We start from the raw sequence: 18,106 nt of genomic DNA on the forward strand, positions 1-18,106 counted from the left end.
ACATCCAGATGGCCAACAAACACATGAAAAGATGCTCAACATGACTGTCAGGGAAATACAAATCAAAAGTACATGAGATATCACCTCACACCTGTCAGAATGGCTAAAATCAACACAAACAATAGGTGTTGGTGGGGATGTGAAAAAGGGGAACCTTCGTGCACCGTTGGTGGGAATGCAAACTGGTGCGGCCACTGTGGAAAACAGTATGGAGGTTCCACAAGAACTCAGTAATAGAGGGGTGCCTGGGTGGCTCAGCCATTAAGCGTCTGCCTTCAGCTCGGGTCATGATCCCAGGCTCCTGGGATCGAGCCCGGCATCAGGCTCCTTGCTCAGAGGGAAGCCTGCTTCTCCCTCTCCCACTCCCCCTGCTTTTATTTCCTCTCTCCCTCTGTCAAATAAATAAATAAAATCTTAAAAAAAAAAAAAGGTTAAAAATAGAGCTACCCTACAATCCAGCAATGACACTACTGGGTATTTACCCAAAGAATACAAAATTACTAATTCAAGGGGATCTTGCACTCCAATGTTTAGAGTAACATTATCTACAACAGCCTAATTATGGAAACAGCCCAAGTATCCATCAATTGATGAATAAAGAAGATGTGTGTGTGTGTGTGTACACACACACACACACACACACACACACACACACACACACAATATATTACCCAGCCATAAAAAAGATTGAAATCTCTCCATTTGCTACACACATGGATGGAGCTAGAAAGTATGTTAAGCAAAATAAGTCAGAGAAAGACAAATACCATGTGATTTCACTCATATCTGGAATTTAGGAAACAAAACAGATCAACATGAGGGGGAAAAAAAAAGAGGCAAACCAGGAAACAGACTCTTAACTATAGAGAACAAACTGATGGTTACCAGAAGGGAGGTAGATGGGGCGGATGGGCTAAATGGGTGATGGGGATTAAGGAGTATACTTGTGATAAGCACTGGGTGTTGTATGGAACTGTTACTAATATGTCTGTAATGTTAACTAGAATTTAAAAACTTAAAAACAAGAACAAAAAAAGCATATTTGTCTTTTCCATTTTTAAAGAGACAATGGTGTACTGATGGACAAAATGCTTCAGCCTAACATTTTAAAGGAAACACTGAATAAGAATATTCTAGGAAATTACGGTTTTCCTTATTGTTCATTGTCCCATTTGTGCTCTTTACAATCACTGTCTTGCTGCCTGCCTCTCTTTTCCAAAATTCACTGAGACTTCTTGTCCCTGGACTCCCTTTTATGGACCTCTCACTCCTTTCTACTATTCACTTCCTTCCCTATCCAAATTGAATCTTACAGTTAACCACTTTAAGGATACACCTGGTGATGAAAACCCTCAATTAATTTATAGCTTCCAACTAACTGTTGAGTCATTTCTTTTTAGCTTATTTTCCCCCCTCATTCTTAGCAAATAGGCTTGGCTCAACTTGCAGACACAAATTGAAGCCAAACAGAACGGCTGTTCCCATTTCCCCTACAGTTCCTAGTCCTGCTTATGACAGTAAATACCAGCTGAGCACCAATTCTAATTCTCTCTCCTGGCTTCAGGATCCTTTATGATCAATTATCCTTTCCTTTATGATAATTTGGAAGCAACCTTAAAGCTGACATGTAGAAATTTCTAAATGTGTGACTGTATTAAGATATTAATGTGAACCACACACAGTGCTGCAGAGCTAGTCAATAAGCCTGGCCAGCTGTTCAGGGTCAGCACCTCATGAGTCTGTTGTCCTGTACGAAAAAATCACTTCTGAAATGATAAAACTGTTTCATTATTTAAAATAAAAAGGAAGCCAATTATTAGAGCTGGTGAGTCAAGAGATAGTGTAGAGGCCTAGGAAATTCATTTTTTAAAAGTTTTAGGACATATATTCATGATACAAATGAGTCCACCATGTGTTCTATTCGGGGGGAAAAAAAAGATGTATTTCCATCATTGTAAAAGTGATATAAAAAACAAAACAAAACACCAAAACACCAAAACTCACTTCAATGTAATTCTACAACCTAGAGGGATAATGGCTGGTGATGTTTTTTAGTCAAGAAATTTCTTTTCTGAATACATGTTATGTAAATTGGAATATTGTTTATAATTTAATTTCTTAGCTTTTAAAATCTATTGTCAACTGAACATTATTCTTTGTTGGTAAAAATTCTGGAAGGTATGATTTTTAGTTGTTACATATTATTCTATTATATGGACAAATCTAATTTCTTAACTTTACTGGACATTTAGGTCATTTCAGTATTATGTTTCATGATGAACATCTTTGTTCATACAAATGTACATACATACTTGCCCAAATATATTTCCTTATAACTGACGAACAAAGTTCAAGGGCCAAACGGATGAACATTTTAAAGCTTTTGATGATTTGGCCAAAGTACTTACCAAAAACTTTGTCCAAAATTATACTCTCAATATACCTTCACCTGCAATGAATACTAAATCAAAAACAAACAAAAAATATCTTGTGGATTGCTGGGGAAAAATTATGTTTTTACCAAATAAATGCAAATTAAAATTTCACTAAGCTTCAGGAGAGGACTGAATACTTTTTTCTCAGGCGTTATTATCTGACCTCTGCCTCACACCCATGGTGATTACTCTTCATAAAATCAGCATTGTCCTGCTTGATTGCCAAATGGAATGGCTTATTTTCAGGCTTCATATTTATTACTTTACATCTTTTCTCTGTGTCATTCAATTGCTGGTCGCCCCTGATTTTTCTTAATTTTATTTGTATTTCAAGTAGTTCCTATATTCACATAGTTCAAAATTCAAAAAGTTTCCCTCTTATTCTCATCTCCAAGTGACCTTAGTTCCCTTTTTGTAAGGATCACTAATGTTTTCAGTTTCTTATATATTCTTTCAGATATATTTAATCAAAGAAAAGCAATTACATATATACGCACATATAACATATACAAGTACACACACAGCCCCTATTTACACAAATAATTCACTGCATCTAACTTTTTCACTTAATATATCTTGAACATTTTACCATAATAGTACATAAAGAATTCATTAATTTCTATGGCTACATAAGGTACCAGAATTTGATTAGCATTTGAGTTGCTTCCAGTCTTTTGCTATTATAAACAATACTCTAATAAGCTGTGCATTCACTATTTGAGAAGCAGGTCTGATAGGTCAAAGAGCATGTGTATTTACAATTTTGACAGATACTGAAAAATTGCTGCTTGCACAGACTGTACTAATTTACCTTCTCACTAGTAATGCATGAGAACGGCTTTCCATTCCTCTTAATTTGTAGGAGTGCTGCATTAGGAAAATTAGCCTTTTCCTTTGATGAGTTCCATATATTCTTTTGTCAGATCACTGTTTATCTTTTGATTGCTTATGGTAGTTGGTACGGGGTAAAACTACCTGGTTGACTTTACGATTCTTTTTGTTAGTGTCTTCTGAGTCTTGCATCATAGTTTGAAAAGACTTTCACTAATCAATGATTATCAAATAATCCTCCAAGGTTTCTTTAGGTATATTTTATAGTATAATTTGTTATGCAAAACTCTGATCCATTTGGAATTTATCCTGATGTAAAGTGTGAGCTGTGTCCTACACTACTGAACAATATCCCTACTTGTTCATCCCTGACTTCTAGGAGCTATTCTTTAATTTTTTTTTAAATAACTCTTCTCATTACTGACATCTACTACCCAACTCATGAAATGTTAAATGCTGATGCAGAGAATTACAGTATCATATGCATATTTACCTATTTATAGAGGCTAGCATGCCAGGACTGACATGCTGACACTGAGGAGTTTTTGCCAGTGGAAAGACAACTGATGATGGAGTTGTTGGATTTTTGTCCATACTTGGCAGAATATCATCCTCTTCTGCACTGTCCTGGAGACTTGGCAACTAGAAAACAAATATTTATTACCAGCCAGCAGACAACCCTAAAAATGGAATTTCTCATTATCACTAAATGTTTTTGGGTGGGCTAATAAGTTGTTTTCCTCCTTACAATTTTCCAACTGAGATAACTAAACATATTAGTGGTTACAAAACAGAGCCTTGGCCTTTAAAAAATTTTGGTTCTATTGTGTTAAACAGAGACAATGACGCCTATTTCTAAAAGTTGTGAAAAGACCAGGGGTCAGCAAATGTTTTCTGTAAAGTGTCAGATAGTATTTATTTTAGCCCTTGTGGTCCATACAGTCTTTGTCCCAAATATTCAACTCTGCTGTTGTAGCATGAAAGCAGACATAGCTAAGTAAACAATGAACATGTCTGCGTTCCAATAAAATTTTGTTTCTAAAAAATGTGGCCTGCCAGATGTGACCCATGGGTCATGGTTTGCTTACCTCTGTGTAAACAGAACAAAACAGAACTAATTCATTGATTATTATGCTTGGCACTTAAGAGGAACTCAAGCAATAATAAACTTTTCTGTATATACATTTCCAATAAACAGTTCAATCCTTCATTAAGATTTTACCTTCCTTTACATTAAAACCTTACAGAAACCTAAAATGATGGTAGAATTATATAAAGGATATAACCCCTAAAGGACCATGGTTGTTATGCAGGGAACATAGTAAGAGCCTCAGATGGCTCCCTTAAAATACCTCCCTTTATTATCTATGCAATAAATAATTACATAGGCTGGAAGACCCCAGATAATGATGTTACTAAATTCTTAAAGCATTGTGTAGCCTTTTAATATTGGAGATGATGTAACAATATTAAGAAGTAAATAAAAAAATTACCCCCGAAGTTCAGCTCACCAAAACAACTCTGAATTTTTACACTTCTATCAGTTGTCTGTATCTATCCATTTTTGCATTAATCTTAATACTCTTAATATTTACATTTATATTCTAGAAATAGTCTCAAATTTGCAATTAATATTTATATTGTATTTGACTGTTTATGAAGAATATCCTTATTGGATATATACATTGCTTCCAGTTTGCTGCTGTAAAGATAAACCTGCAATGAATAACTGTCAAGATTTTTGGCTTTGGGGCACCTGGGTGGCTCAGTCGATTGAGTGTCTGCCTTCGGCTTAGGTCATGATCTCAGGGTCCTGGGATGGAGCCCCGCGTTGGGCTCTCTGCTCAGTGTGGAGTCTGGCTCTCCCTCTCACGCTCTCTCTGTGCTCTCGCTCTCTCAAATAAATAAAATCTTAAAAAAAAAAAGATTTTTGGCTTCTTTTGAATTCCTTAGGATAAATTCCAATGAATACAATTAACTTAATGGTTCTTGAACATGGCCATGATGCTTTCCAAAATGTATGATTCATTTTACATCCACTGATGTATGGCTACATCAGTATCTCCACTGCTTTTGTTAGTGGATATTTTAACTTATTTTTACAAAAGATTCTGTAACTTAGAATATATACATATGGTTTACTTAGTTTTCCTTTGATTGTCAGCTAATATAACCACCTCCCTAAGTATTCACTCAGTCTTTTAAATTTTTTTCTTGCCCACTTTTTCCCTGCAATCTTGACAATTTTTTTTAAAGATTTTATTTATTTGAGAGAGAAAGCGAATGAGCATGAGCGGGGGGAGGGGCAGAAGGAGAGGGAGAAGCAGACGCCTCACTGAGCAGGAAGCCTGACACGGGGCTCGATCCCGGGACCCTGAGATCATGACCTGACCCAAAGTCAGATGCTTAACTGACTAAGCCACCCAGGCACTCCTTGACAAATTTTATTAATTCTAGTAACATCTGAATTAGTTCTTCATATTATAAACATTGGCTTTGTTTGTTGTAAATATTTTTTCCCAATCACTGAAGTTTTTAGTTATATGATTTTTCATAGTACAAAAATTCTTTTATACATTCAAATGTCAACTTTGTGCTGCCATTAAATCCCTCCACTGAATTTACTATACAGTAGGTAATAACTTTATAAGTTTGCCTCATTGCATATGAAATTTTAAATATATACATTTAGCCTATTTAAACATTTCTGGGTTTTCAGTTTGGCTCTACACCCATTACCTTTGGAACTCACTAATGGGTAGACTCTGGACACTGATGAGAAGAGCATGTACTGGCAGACTGCTTCCTACACTATACTTTGGGTCATGTCTGTGGAACTATCAATCCTTGGCCTAAATATTAGGGATGAACACTAACAATACATAAAAATGAAAGATGTAAAAGTCAATATAAAGAAAGCAATGATTTCATGCACTTAAGACTCTTACCAGTACTCTTTGATTCTGCAAAGGTGTTGTACTGAAAAAATCATCATGATCATCTTTTGGCAACTGTTCCAGAAAATCCCTCATTTGCTGCTTCCTTTTAAGAGTTCCCACTTTGGCAGTTATCTTAATAATTTGCTTCTTATCAGCATCACCTATCTTGCCTTAGGAGTCAGCAAAACATTTGATAAGGATTTGGTCATTTATAGTAACTGCTCTAAAGTTAACAGACTTTGTAAAATCTAAATTATATATTTATATTAAGTAAACTCATCCTCTATTAATAAGTCTCCTATATAACAAAAGATTCTTTCTGTACTGGGATCTATGCAATATAATTAGCCCACACGATACTCATGAAGAAACTACATAAGATTAGCCAGGGTGAGATGGAAAAGGTCTTTACCCAGTAGGAAAGAAAGGTTACCTCCTACATTCCCCTTGCTGAATGTCTAATTTATTGATTTTATAAAAATATAAACCTTACTGAATTAGGACAAGGACAGGATATTCCCAAAGGTTAGTATAAGCTCTGTCATAAACCCTGAGCAGGAATGTGTACTCCTGGGGAATATGAAAACTAAATTTATTTTGAATTTTATTATGAATTTCTACCCAAGTGACCTCAAATTAAATTAGACTCTTAGAACAATAATCCAGATACTGAAATCTTTAGATCTAACTGCAGATTTCCTAGAACAAATTCAAAGCACAAGGCTGCTAAGGCTACTATTAATGGAATTAACTATCTAGATAAGACTAAAAAATTAAACAGATGATCTTCAGAATTCTTTCTAGCTTTAAAATTTGGAGAAAACACCTATAAGACAATGATACATGGATAAATATATCTAGTGAGTGATTAGAAATCAATACTGAGAACTAGGCAAAAACAATTTACAAAGGTTACCATTTTGGCCTTTGGGATTGACTGTTTTTTTCTTAGTGACAGGTTTCTGGGATCCTTTTTCTCTGGGATCTTCCATGTATTTCCTCTGGCATTCTTCAGCAGATCGAGAACCTACAGCCATAGCTACATCTGACCAGAAACCAGATTTGTGCTTTGGAAGAGATGCAAAAGCACTATGGAAGACCAAAACCAGTTAAAGAACAAGAAATTCAAATCAATAAAAACAACCTCCTGAATACATACCACTAAATCAATGAGATTTATTGAGCTAAAGGAATTTTAACCAAAATCATTCTAGATAACTGGGAAGAAGATACTATTCCTTCCATTCAGTAACTTACTTGAGTGCTTAAAATATGAAGATGTAATTTTACATATCTGGTAGGTATCTTCTATTTTGTTCTATTCTATGAAACCTGAAATTCATCTCAGGTCTTTCAACATCTTTTTCCTAAGTCCAACTATCAGTGATTTGATCTGGGGGACTCTAGCATGACTAACTTTTCAACACTGTTGCTCAAATCTTAGCAGTGCTAAGTATATTGGAAAATGAGCTCTTAGTTATAAATTCTTATTAAAAAGTGTTATTCTTGCTCTCATTCTATCAATTTACAGAATGCAATATTTTACATATGATATTTGAGGGAAATGAAAATTGAAAGAGAAAAAAACTGTTAGTCAATATAAGGTAGTTAACCAAGTTAATAAACGAGTTATATTCTGAAAGTTTATTTGTAAATATTTAGAAACTGGTACATATATTTCTGCTTCTCTCCCTCCTCAAACAGATTTTACATATTGTGGTTAAGCTGACATTTCAGCCAGAAAAGATCTGCTTAACTCACCAATTAACCTATGCAGCATTATGCTGGTAAATTTTAAAAACCAGCTCTCTGGGGTTAAAAAGCCCTTATTTGTAGTGTTTGCCAATTTCCATATTGTAAATACCTCTATCGTGGCTGATTTCAAGCTACCAATGTGATGTCCCTGAATGTGGAATAAGAAATGTGTGATAGGACACAATTACACAGAATTTCCACCATACAGATACAACTGATGTAAAGAACCTTAAGACTAGATAATAATAATAAAATGTAGTAAAATAATCAGGAAATGATGAGTTTAGGGTATTACTTAATAAATTTATCTAATTGTAAATCTATATGAATCAGCTCTTGTGAACAGGTACAAGTTGACTATAGAATACCACTCACTCCATTCATAAAAGGAAGACAAATACTTACAGGCATTAAACACTAATGAGTACTCTACTTTTTTGCATAATTAATCATTCTACAGGTGTTCTAAAGTGGAGAGCTAAAAGGATTTGGAGGTCAAGCTTCCCTATTTGTGTACATCGTTAATTTGCAAGTACAGAACTGCCAGAAGGACTATCTTTCATAATAAAAATACTTAATGCATTTAATAAGAAATTAGTCTGTAATTAACACATCTCTACTTTATCCCAGATAATTTTAAAAAGCAAGTATGTCACTGCAATTCTACTTAAAACTTGCTTTTATAGGTGACAGAGGGAGAAAAATACAACTTGCTTTTATAACTCACTAGCATAAAAACCAAAGTATTTAATATGACTTTTACATTGTTCTTGTCTCTCTAATCTCATCCTGTACTGTTCTGCCCTCATTTTCTGTACTCTGGTTATTTTGGCCTTCTCTCAGTATTTCTAAATATGTTTTCTTCCTGCTTCATTTAAAATGAACTTATGTAAATTTGGCTTAAATAATTTTTATTTGTCCTTCAGATCTTAGTTCAAGTATCTGCTTAAGCTAAGTCAGGTTTCCCTGTTATATTTTCATAAACCTCTTAGAGTGATTATTTGCTAACTAGGCTATAAGCATGATGAGTATGTAACAGTGGGCTGCAACTAAGAATCACTTGAGGAGCTTACATCAAATGTACAACCAAGCAAATAAGTTATTAAAATAAGCAAATAGATTTACAGACTCTACCCCTGAAGATTTCAATTTAGTAGGTTTGCAGTGGCAACACTTTGAATTTTTCAAAAGCTCCTCAGGTGATTGTTCTGCTATGCAGTCAGGATTGGAACTGCTTTATGTTCCAAGAAGCATTAAGTATTATATCTAATTAAGAAAGAAGCCTTCTATCTAGTTAAGTGGGGGAGTAGGAATAGGTGATGACAAGGAAGGGTTATAGGAAGGAGTGACTGACACGTGAAATAAAATATGAAGGATGGATAAAATATAACAGGTGAAAATAAGGCAACAGTACTGGCAAAGAAATGAAGATGAGGAGACAGGACATAAGGTTAGAGCTTTGAGAAAAACTAGAAAAGCAGAGCCCAAACCCAAGCCTGCCATATCTAAATATTTTAATAGTATGCAGTCTAGGCACCTTAACATTTTTTTTAAGGTATCATACTAGTAAAATTGTCTTTTTGGATATGGTTCTATGAATCTTAACGAATATAAAGATTTGTATAACCACGATCACAATTAGGATGCATAATAGTTCCATTATACTGAAAAAATTCCTAGTGCTTCCTCTCTGTTGTCCACCACTATATAACCACTGGCAATCATTGATCTGTTTTCTTAGTTTTTTCTTTCCAGAATAGAATTCTGGAAATGGAATTATACAGTATGTAACCTTTTGAGCTGGCTTTTTTTTTTTTCATTCAGCATACTGCCTTTGAAATTCATTCAGGTTGTTACATATATCAATAGTTCTTCTCATTACTCAGTGGTCCATTTATTCTAACTGTACCATGATTTATGTAGAAAGTTCCATAGAAATCAACAGAGATGAGCTCCATAAAACCACCCCATAAAGCTGTTTATGAACTGTGCTCACATCACAAATTTTGACATATTTTCATTTCTGTTCAGTTCAGTATCTTTTCTCCCAAGACTTCTTCTTCTTTGACCCATGGATTATTCACAAGTGTGTTATTTTTCAACTGCTTGGAAATGTTCCTGTTAGCTTTCTTTTATTGATTTGTGGTTTAATTCAACTATGATGAGAGAACAAACACCCTATGCATGACTTCAGTCATTTTAAATTTGTTTTTATGACCTAGTCAACATTCTATCTGGTCAATGATCCACCTACCCTAGGAAAAGAATGTATTTTTTCCCCTATTGTTGGGTGGACTGTTCTACAAATGTTGATTAGATAGTTGGTTGATGGTGTTTTCAGTTCTTCTATAGCCTTGCTAATTTTCTGTCTACTAGTCAGTCAATTACAAGAGAAAAGCATTGAAGTTTCCAACTACAAATGTGGTTTTACCTATCTTTTCAGTTCAGTCATTTCCTTTTAGTTCTCTGATTTTGATTCATGTATTTTGAGGGTTTTTTTTGTTAGGTGTATATACATTTAAGATTGTTGTCTTCCTGGTGAACTTACATTTCTTTTATCCTTGATAATTTTCTTGGTACTAAAATCTTTGACAGGTTTTAGTACAGCCACTTCAGCTACGAGTTTCCATGGTATTTTTCTATCCTTCTACTTGTAACTTACCTATTCATATTTGATGTTCTCTTACATGGCACTATAGCAGGGATGTTTTTGAATTCATTCTGACACTGTCCTAAATGGTACATTCAGACCACTAACATAATGTAATTATGTTTGGATTTAGGTCAATCATTTTATTTGCTTTCTGCTTTGTTCTGTTTTCTATTTCTCTATTTCTCCTTTTCTGTCTTCTTTTGGGTTAAACTTTTTTTAGTGTTTTATCTATTATATATTTGAAAATACCTCTGTCTAGTTTCTTAGTAGTTGCTCTAGGAATTACTACAATACTTAATAGTCTACTTAGAATCAATATTTTACTGCTTCAAGTAGAATAGAAAATTTACCATAAGTCTCTTCATCCTTCCTCTTTATCTTGTAGTTGTTTTACGTATTAAATTTACATATACTCAAAACTCCAACATAAAATGTAATATTTGCTATCAACCATTAAACACTTTAAAGAACTCAAGAAAACAGTCGTCTGTTGTATTTATCCAGTTACCATTTATCTTGTTATTCCTTCATTTCTGATATTGACTGCCTCCCTCCTTTGTCATTTCCATTCTGTTATTGAGCCTATCTAGTAAGTTTTTTATTTTGATTATCCTATTTCCCAGTTCTAAAATTTTCATTTGATCCTTTTTTGTCTTCTATGTCTGAGATTTTCTAAATTTCTGTCCAAGAATGTTTGCTTTTAGTTCCTGGAGCTTTTTTTAAATTTTTGACTAAGGGGCGCCTCGGTGGATCAGTCATTAAGCGTCTGCCTTTGGCTCACGTCATGATCCCAGGGTTCTGGGATCCAGCCTCACATCCGATTCCCTGCTCTGTGGGAAGCCTGCTTCTCCCTCTCCCACTCCCCCTGCTTGTGTTCCCTCTCTCGCTGTCTTTGTCAAATAAATAAAATCTAAATAAATAGATAAATTTTTGACTAAAAAAGTCTGCTTTTATTGGCTAAGCTACTTGAGAGGGATGAAGTGGGAGGAGTGGGTGGCCGGGATGCTCGGCCTGCAGTGCTCACAAGCCTGTAGGTGGTGAAGAACTGGCCCAGGTGTCCAATCATCTCGGGCTTGATTTCCATCTGGTTGAAGGTCTTGCCCTTGTAGACACCCACCAGGCTGCCCACCCTCTTGGGCATGATGATCATGTCCTGCAGGTGCTCCTTAACCACCTCGCGCTATGCCTTGGGGGGAGCTTCCTTCTTGGCCTTCTGCAGGCGCTCCAGCAGTGAATGTGGCTTCCTCCGCAAACTGCGGTTCAGCCTCCGCTGCTGCTGGGCGTGTACCAGGGGCTCCTGGACTGTCCAGCAGCTGGTCGAGGTCTGCGCCGCAGTAGCTGAACCTGGAGGGGGTGCGCTTCTTCTGCTCCACTTCTGCCATCTTGTCAGCTCTTCGGAAAGGCTCCTGGAGCATTTTAATATACCTGCTTCAGGGTCTTGTCAGATAATTACAACAGCTGTATCATCTCAGCATTAGCATCTTTTTTTTTTTTCGTGAGTTGAAATTTTCCTCTTTCTTCATATACTAAGTAATTCTGGACTATTTCCTAGGCATTTTGAAATACTGTAAAACTCTTGGTCATGTTTATCCATGGAGAATGCTTATGTTTTTGTTTTAGTAGGCAGTCAATCTGGTTACCTGAGCTATTAATTCCAATCAGTCTTTCGTGGTTGTAATTTTAGTATGTCCTATTTTTAAAGCTTTGCAGTACTATTAAAATAATCCTGTGTGGGGGACACTGAGTGGCTGGCTGGCTTAGAAACTGGGTGGCAGTCTACCTCTTAGTTCAGTTGTCAGTCTTGGGTATGCTGTTTAGGATCAAATCCTCACATGTGCAACTCAGGGGTGAGCCCAAAAGTTCATCAACAACTTTATATAGGGTTGCTTTCCCTAGCTCCTCCCTTTGCAATTTTTAGTTCCCCAGGGTTCCTGTTTTGGGTTCTCTGGCAGAAACCTAGGGTTTTAGTTACCCAGCTCTACAGTACACTTCATACAACTGTATCTTTCTGCAGTGCCAAGCACAAAGGACAGAAAGAGAAAAATGCAACACAAACACAGGTTGCCCTACCTTTTTTTTTTTCTTAAAGATTTTACTTATTTGAGAGAGAGAGAGCATGGGGCTGGGGTGGGGAGAAGGGGCAGAGGGAGAGGGAGAAGCAGACTCCTCACTGAACGGGAGCCTGACACAGGGCTTGATCCCAGGACCCTGAGATCATGACCTGAGCTGAAGGCAGACACTTAACTGAGACATGCAGGCACTCCAGTTGCCCTCCCCTTTTGAGACCTATATGTAATTGGAAGGTTTCCTACTTTCAGAGTTTTAGGTACATGTGGGCTCCACATGCTGCTGTGATTTTCACCCTTGCAGGATTACACGGAGACTGTGACGTAAGAGAAAGGAGAAAAGAAAACGAGAACTGGGGGACTTCTACTGTTTCTGAGTGTTAATCGTCCCCTTTCCTTCTCCCCAAGCCAGAAGTGGAGGGCTTTTCTTTGAACTCTTAGTCATGCCTCAGTGCCCACTTCTAAGTTTTAAGTGGCCTTAATCTAGGTTAAGGAACACCAGAGGGAAAACTAGAAATATGCCCCCACTTCATTTCACTTAAAATTCTGGTCTTTCCCGATCAGCCTGCTACTATGTATCTTCCTTTTTTTTTTTTTTTTTTAAAGATTTTATTTATTTATTTTGACAGAAAGAGACACAGCAAGAGAGGGAACAAAAGCAGGGGGAGTGGGAGAGGGGGAAGCAGGCTCCTGGCCGAGCAGGGAGCCCGATGCGGGGCTCGATCCCAGGACCCTGGGATCATGACCTGAGCCAAAGGCAGACGCTTAATGACTGAGCCACCCAGGCACCCCTACTATTTACATTTCCTGAGTCAACAAAAAGCTGTTCCATGCGTTCTGTTCATAGCTGCACAGAAAAAAAGACTAGAATTTGCTTTCCTTGTCTTATTGGGAACTGGAATCTTAATTTCAGGCATTAAAATAATCGTAGATGATATGGATATACAGTAAAGGTTTAAAACCTTTACTATAACAAAATGATGGGAGATATAGCTGGAAAGGATAAAGTAAAAGTATTGTATGCTGTCAATGCAAGGCAGAAGGATCTCTATATAATTTGAAGATTGGTAAGAATGCAGGGAAGGTTTCTGATGTTAGAAGCACAATTACACATTAAAATTAATCTGGAGATACATAAAACAGATTACACAGATGCAAACAAAGTAAAAATACAAGGCTACTTCCATGGCAGGCATTAGAAGTCTGAAAAAGAGTAGTGTGAAGAGAAAGGGTGCAGATGGAATGATCCTGTGGAAAAATCTATAGCTCCCTGAGAACTACTTTGATTTAAAAACAAAAATCAATAATGATAAAGTTTAAACCTAGTTGACTGAATCAGGAATGTCAGGCCAAGTAGATTGGCAGGGGAAAATAAGTTTAGTTTTTGACATACTAAGTTAGAATCTCTTGCAAGTGAGATTTATGGAGAGATGCCCAATAGGCAAAGGGAAATACAAATCTTTTTTTTAAGATTTTATTTATGAGAGAGGGAAAGAGAACACGAGTAGGGAGAGGGAGAAGCAGGACCCCGGGATCATGACCTGAGCCAAAAGCAGACGCGTAACCGACTGAGCCACCCAGGTGCCCCATGGGAAATACATATCTAAATATAGGAATTCAGGACTAGAGATACAGATTGGGAATCCCTGTTCAAAGAGTAAAGTTAGAACTATGGAAGGAAAAGATCACTGAAGACTACATTATCACAGCAAGAAATCAGCCAAAACCAAGAACTCTGGAGAAGGAAAATTCTCTGCCTGAAAATAAGACAGAGAAGGAACATTTAGGAAAATGAAAGAGAAGAAACATAGTGGCACAGAGATTTCAAGAGTGTTTCAAGAAGGTAGATCTGAAAATAAATTCTAAATGTTATAAGGTTAGGGAGCACTCAAGCAAATGAATCCCTGATCGTGGTATGTTTCTATATTCTCTCTTATCAATCACATCTTCCTTTCTATTAGATCATTCCCATCAGCACACCACCATACTCTGGCTTGAGTCCTCTTACAAACAAACAAATAAGCAACCAAACATACATTTTCCCTTATCTTCACACTCTTCTATTACCTATCCATTTTTTTGTTCCCTGTCACTGCCAATTTCTTGTGTTATCAACCTAGGTTGTCTTTACTGTCTCATTCACTCTCCATTGCTCAACTATGCTCTAACTTCCAATGCTACTGCACTACTCAAACTGCTTGTCAAGTCTATGCAGCTAAACCCAATTCTTGTCATACTTGGTTTATTAGCAGCACTGACCATGAAACCTTGGATGGATCACCTAATTTTTGAGGCTATTTCTACTCTGCAAATGCAGGGGAAAAGACCATATTAAATAATCTGCAGGTCTGAATTCAGCTTTAAGGTTTTGTAATAGTAAATTTAACTATAAAATATTTCTTAAAATATGATGATCTGAGACAGCAGCATTTCTCTGTTAAAATTTTTTTCCCCACCTTAATTGAGGTATAATTGTCAAATTGTATAAAGTGCACATGGGATCACTTGATATACATGTTCAGTGTGAAATGACAACCACAATCAAATTAAATAACACATCTGCCCCCTCACATAGATACCCTTTTCTTGAGGGGGAGGGTAGCTGTCTTGAAAGATTAAATGGGAAAGAAAGGAAGATTAACTTTTCTTTTGCTTATATGCAAGCTGTAGTACCTAGTAGAAAGTTTTTAGTTAGTACCTAGTACCTAGTTAGAAGTTATCTGTAGTCTCCCTCCATTCTTTGTATAAATTTCTCTCCACGTGTTTTTGGATATCTTCCATATTAATGATTAGAGGTCACTAAATCAGCTCGTTATTGGAATTTTTAGGTCTTCAACTGTTTTGTGGCCACTCTAGATATTTCAGAGTCAAATATAACTACTTACCAATGAAGTTTCTGTAATTCCTTCTCATTCCATTCTTCATCCTGAATTATACCAGGAAAACATTCAAAGGAATGCCTATTTGTCTCATTAGATCCCATCGCCTCAATAATTGGAGACTCATTCCTAATACCAGATTTCTGAAGATTTTCTTTAGCAGAACATCTAGCTTTCTTTTGTTTGATATAAAATTCACTTTCACTTTCTTCAGTTTCAGATTCAGAAATCACTGGGATTTTCCTTGTGGTGGTTCTTGTGCTTTTCCTCGGGTGAACCACTGTTTCTTTGGTATTCCTTACTCTGGTTTTCTTAGCAATTTCAGCTTTCTTTCTAATTCCCTTTTCTGTTTCGCTCTCTTCACTAGACAAATCTGAGGAGGACTGATGCTCATAAAATGACATAGATGCATTTTTGATTTTCTTCAATTTTGGAAACAACCTTGTATTTTTCTTAAAATCAGAGGTGACCGTTTGTTCCTTTTTAGGACTAGATATTTTGATTTTCTGGTTGACTGTGAGTAAATCACATTCACTGCAATCTTCCTTGTTTTTATTTTTGTGATCCACACTATACTCAAATGCATTTTGGAAGGTCTTTGTGGGCTTACTGGACAAATGTGCAGTTCCATTTAAGTCTGATTTACTTTCTTTTTGATGCTTTGGCACTGCAAAATCTGTTACTGCTTTAACGGTGCCATAGGACAGATTATACTTCATGCATTTTTGTTCTATCACTTTTTTAGACTTAAGTGGTGTCACTAAAATATAAGCTTCCTTCTGATTAGGAGCCATATGTTTTCTTTCTTCGTCTGAGAAAAACAGTTGTCTTGAGGTTAGAATGTCAACGGATACATTCGATTCTTCAGTTCTCTCTTTAATTTCATAAGACAAAACCAAACATCAAAATCTCAAATTAGCTACAAACAAAATAAAGCACAAAATTTTTTTCTAAAATATATTTTTTTCCCCATAAACTCCATTGTACACACTACTGTCATTATTAGTCTTCCTGAAGTACCAGTCTGTTCAGATTACTGCCCCTTCAATTGTAAACATATTTTTTAAATCAACTGGCCTGTGACTTCTTACAGTCTACTTAGTATACAGATAACTCCTCTGTCTGGCCTTCAATGTAGTTCTAATCTCACTGTACTCAATCTGAACCATATTCTATGTCTACTAGACCACTATTTCTCCCAATTTTCTTGATTCTCAACTTTCACTAATATCATTCTACTTGGAAAGTTTTCTTCACTCACAAACCAAATCACTACTTGCTTTATTTATTTATTTTTAAAGATTTTATTTATTTGACAGAGAAAGAGACAGCCAGAGAGGGGAACACAAGCAGGGGAGGGGGAGAGGGAGAAGCAGGTTCCCACAGAGCCGGGAGCCCGATGCGGGGCTCGATCCCAGGACCCTGGGATCATGACCCGAGCCAAAGGCAGATGCTTAACGACTGAGTCACCCAGGCACCCTTCGCTACTTGCTTTAAATTCCATTCTCTAATCTGCCTCGTCCACAAACTTTGTCCTGATTCCCTCAACTGAATGAAAGTTCTTGAAATTTCCAGATTACTTTTAAATAATACCATGTTTGACAATGTGCCCTGCATTATAAACACAAACTTGTCTTATCTTTGAACTAGACTGCAAAAAAATCCTTAATAGTAAGAATTTTCTCTTCATTTTTGGATTTTTTTGTTGTTGTTGGAGTTAGTACATAGCCTTTCAAATATGCAATAAATGATAAATAAATATTTGTTAAATCAACTCTTTAGAGATAAAATATTTAGGTGACATAAGAAAACCAGTAGGGTTGCTAAAACCTTACTAGGTATGTAATTCCTTACATAAAATGCAAGCTATCCTAGTTAGGGGAACAAGGAACTCTATTGTGTGGCCCCATTATCATCCCTAATGGTGGCAATGGAAATACAGTTTTGCTGAGTTGCCCAAACTCCATGAAGCATCATGGGATAACAATCAAACCAGAACTTGGGAATCTTTATTATATTGTGTCACTAGTTAAAGAAAGAAAATTAAAATGAGAGAAATTCTCCAATTTGCAACTTAAGAAACCAGAAGCCACACTAACTTAACTTCTAATTATAAATTATCCAATTGCAATTATAATATATACAAATTATAAATCATCACACCAATCGGTCATAGTGAAATACTGCAACAACCTACACATTATGTACCATTTTACAAGAACGATAAAATGAAAGACTGATGAGTAAAGTTGGATGCTGGAGAGAAAAGAAGCCACTAAATTATAATTCATGGAGAAGTGGTACTAATCAAAAGTAATCAAGAAAGTTTCTACAAGATTTCTCAAGGGAATCATCTATCTTCCTGAGGGAAGTGTTTTCTTTTAACTCCTCACATAAATCTGATTCAAATGTTCAATTGGCAATTTGAAAATTTTGAACTTTCTAATTTTAAACAAAATACTTTTATTCTGAATATTTTTATTCATTTTATTAAATAATCTGAATAAAGATTCATCCTATTCTGGATACTTTAACCTAAATTGCATGA

The 18,106-nt window shown here is 36.0% G+C and overlaps 1 protein-coding gene and 1 pseudogene across 4 annotated transcripts in view; both read right to left on the reverse strand.

Moving 5' to 3' along the window:
• Positions 1–18,106, reverse strand: part of MIS18BP1 (MIS18 binding protein 1) — a 47,102-nt gene that overhangs the window by 3,604 nt on the left and 25,392 nt on the right. For 3 of the 4 annotated variants that reach the window (XM_032405030.1, XM_032405027.1, XM_032405028.1), the window contains 4 exons: positions 15,565–16,432; positions 7,122–7,294; positions 6,215–6,375; positions 3,760–3,908 (listed from right to left, as the gene is read on the reverse strand). In XM_032405030.1, coding sequence (XP_032260921.1) covers positions 3,760–3,908; positions 6,215–6,375; positions 7,122–7,294; positions 15,565–16,432 — 1,351 coding nt within the window. The remainder of the gene's footprint in view (positions 1–3,759; positions 3,909–6,214; positions 6,376–7,121; positions 7,295–15,564; positions 16,433–18,106) is intronic. The other variant, XM_032405029.1, reaches the window with a different exon arrangement.
• Positions 11,576–12,653, reverse strand: LOC116632941 (annotated as a pseudogene).

The sequence above is a fragment of the Phoca vitulina genome, unplaced genomic scaffold, assembly GCF_004348235.1.
Source record: "Phoca vitulina isolate PV1807 unplaced genomic scaffold, GSC_HSeal_1.0 scaffold7, whole genome shotgun sequence".
NCBI classification, from domain to species: Eukaryota; Metazoa; Chordata; class Mammalia; order Carnivora; family Phocidae; genus Phoca; species Phoca vitulina.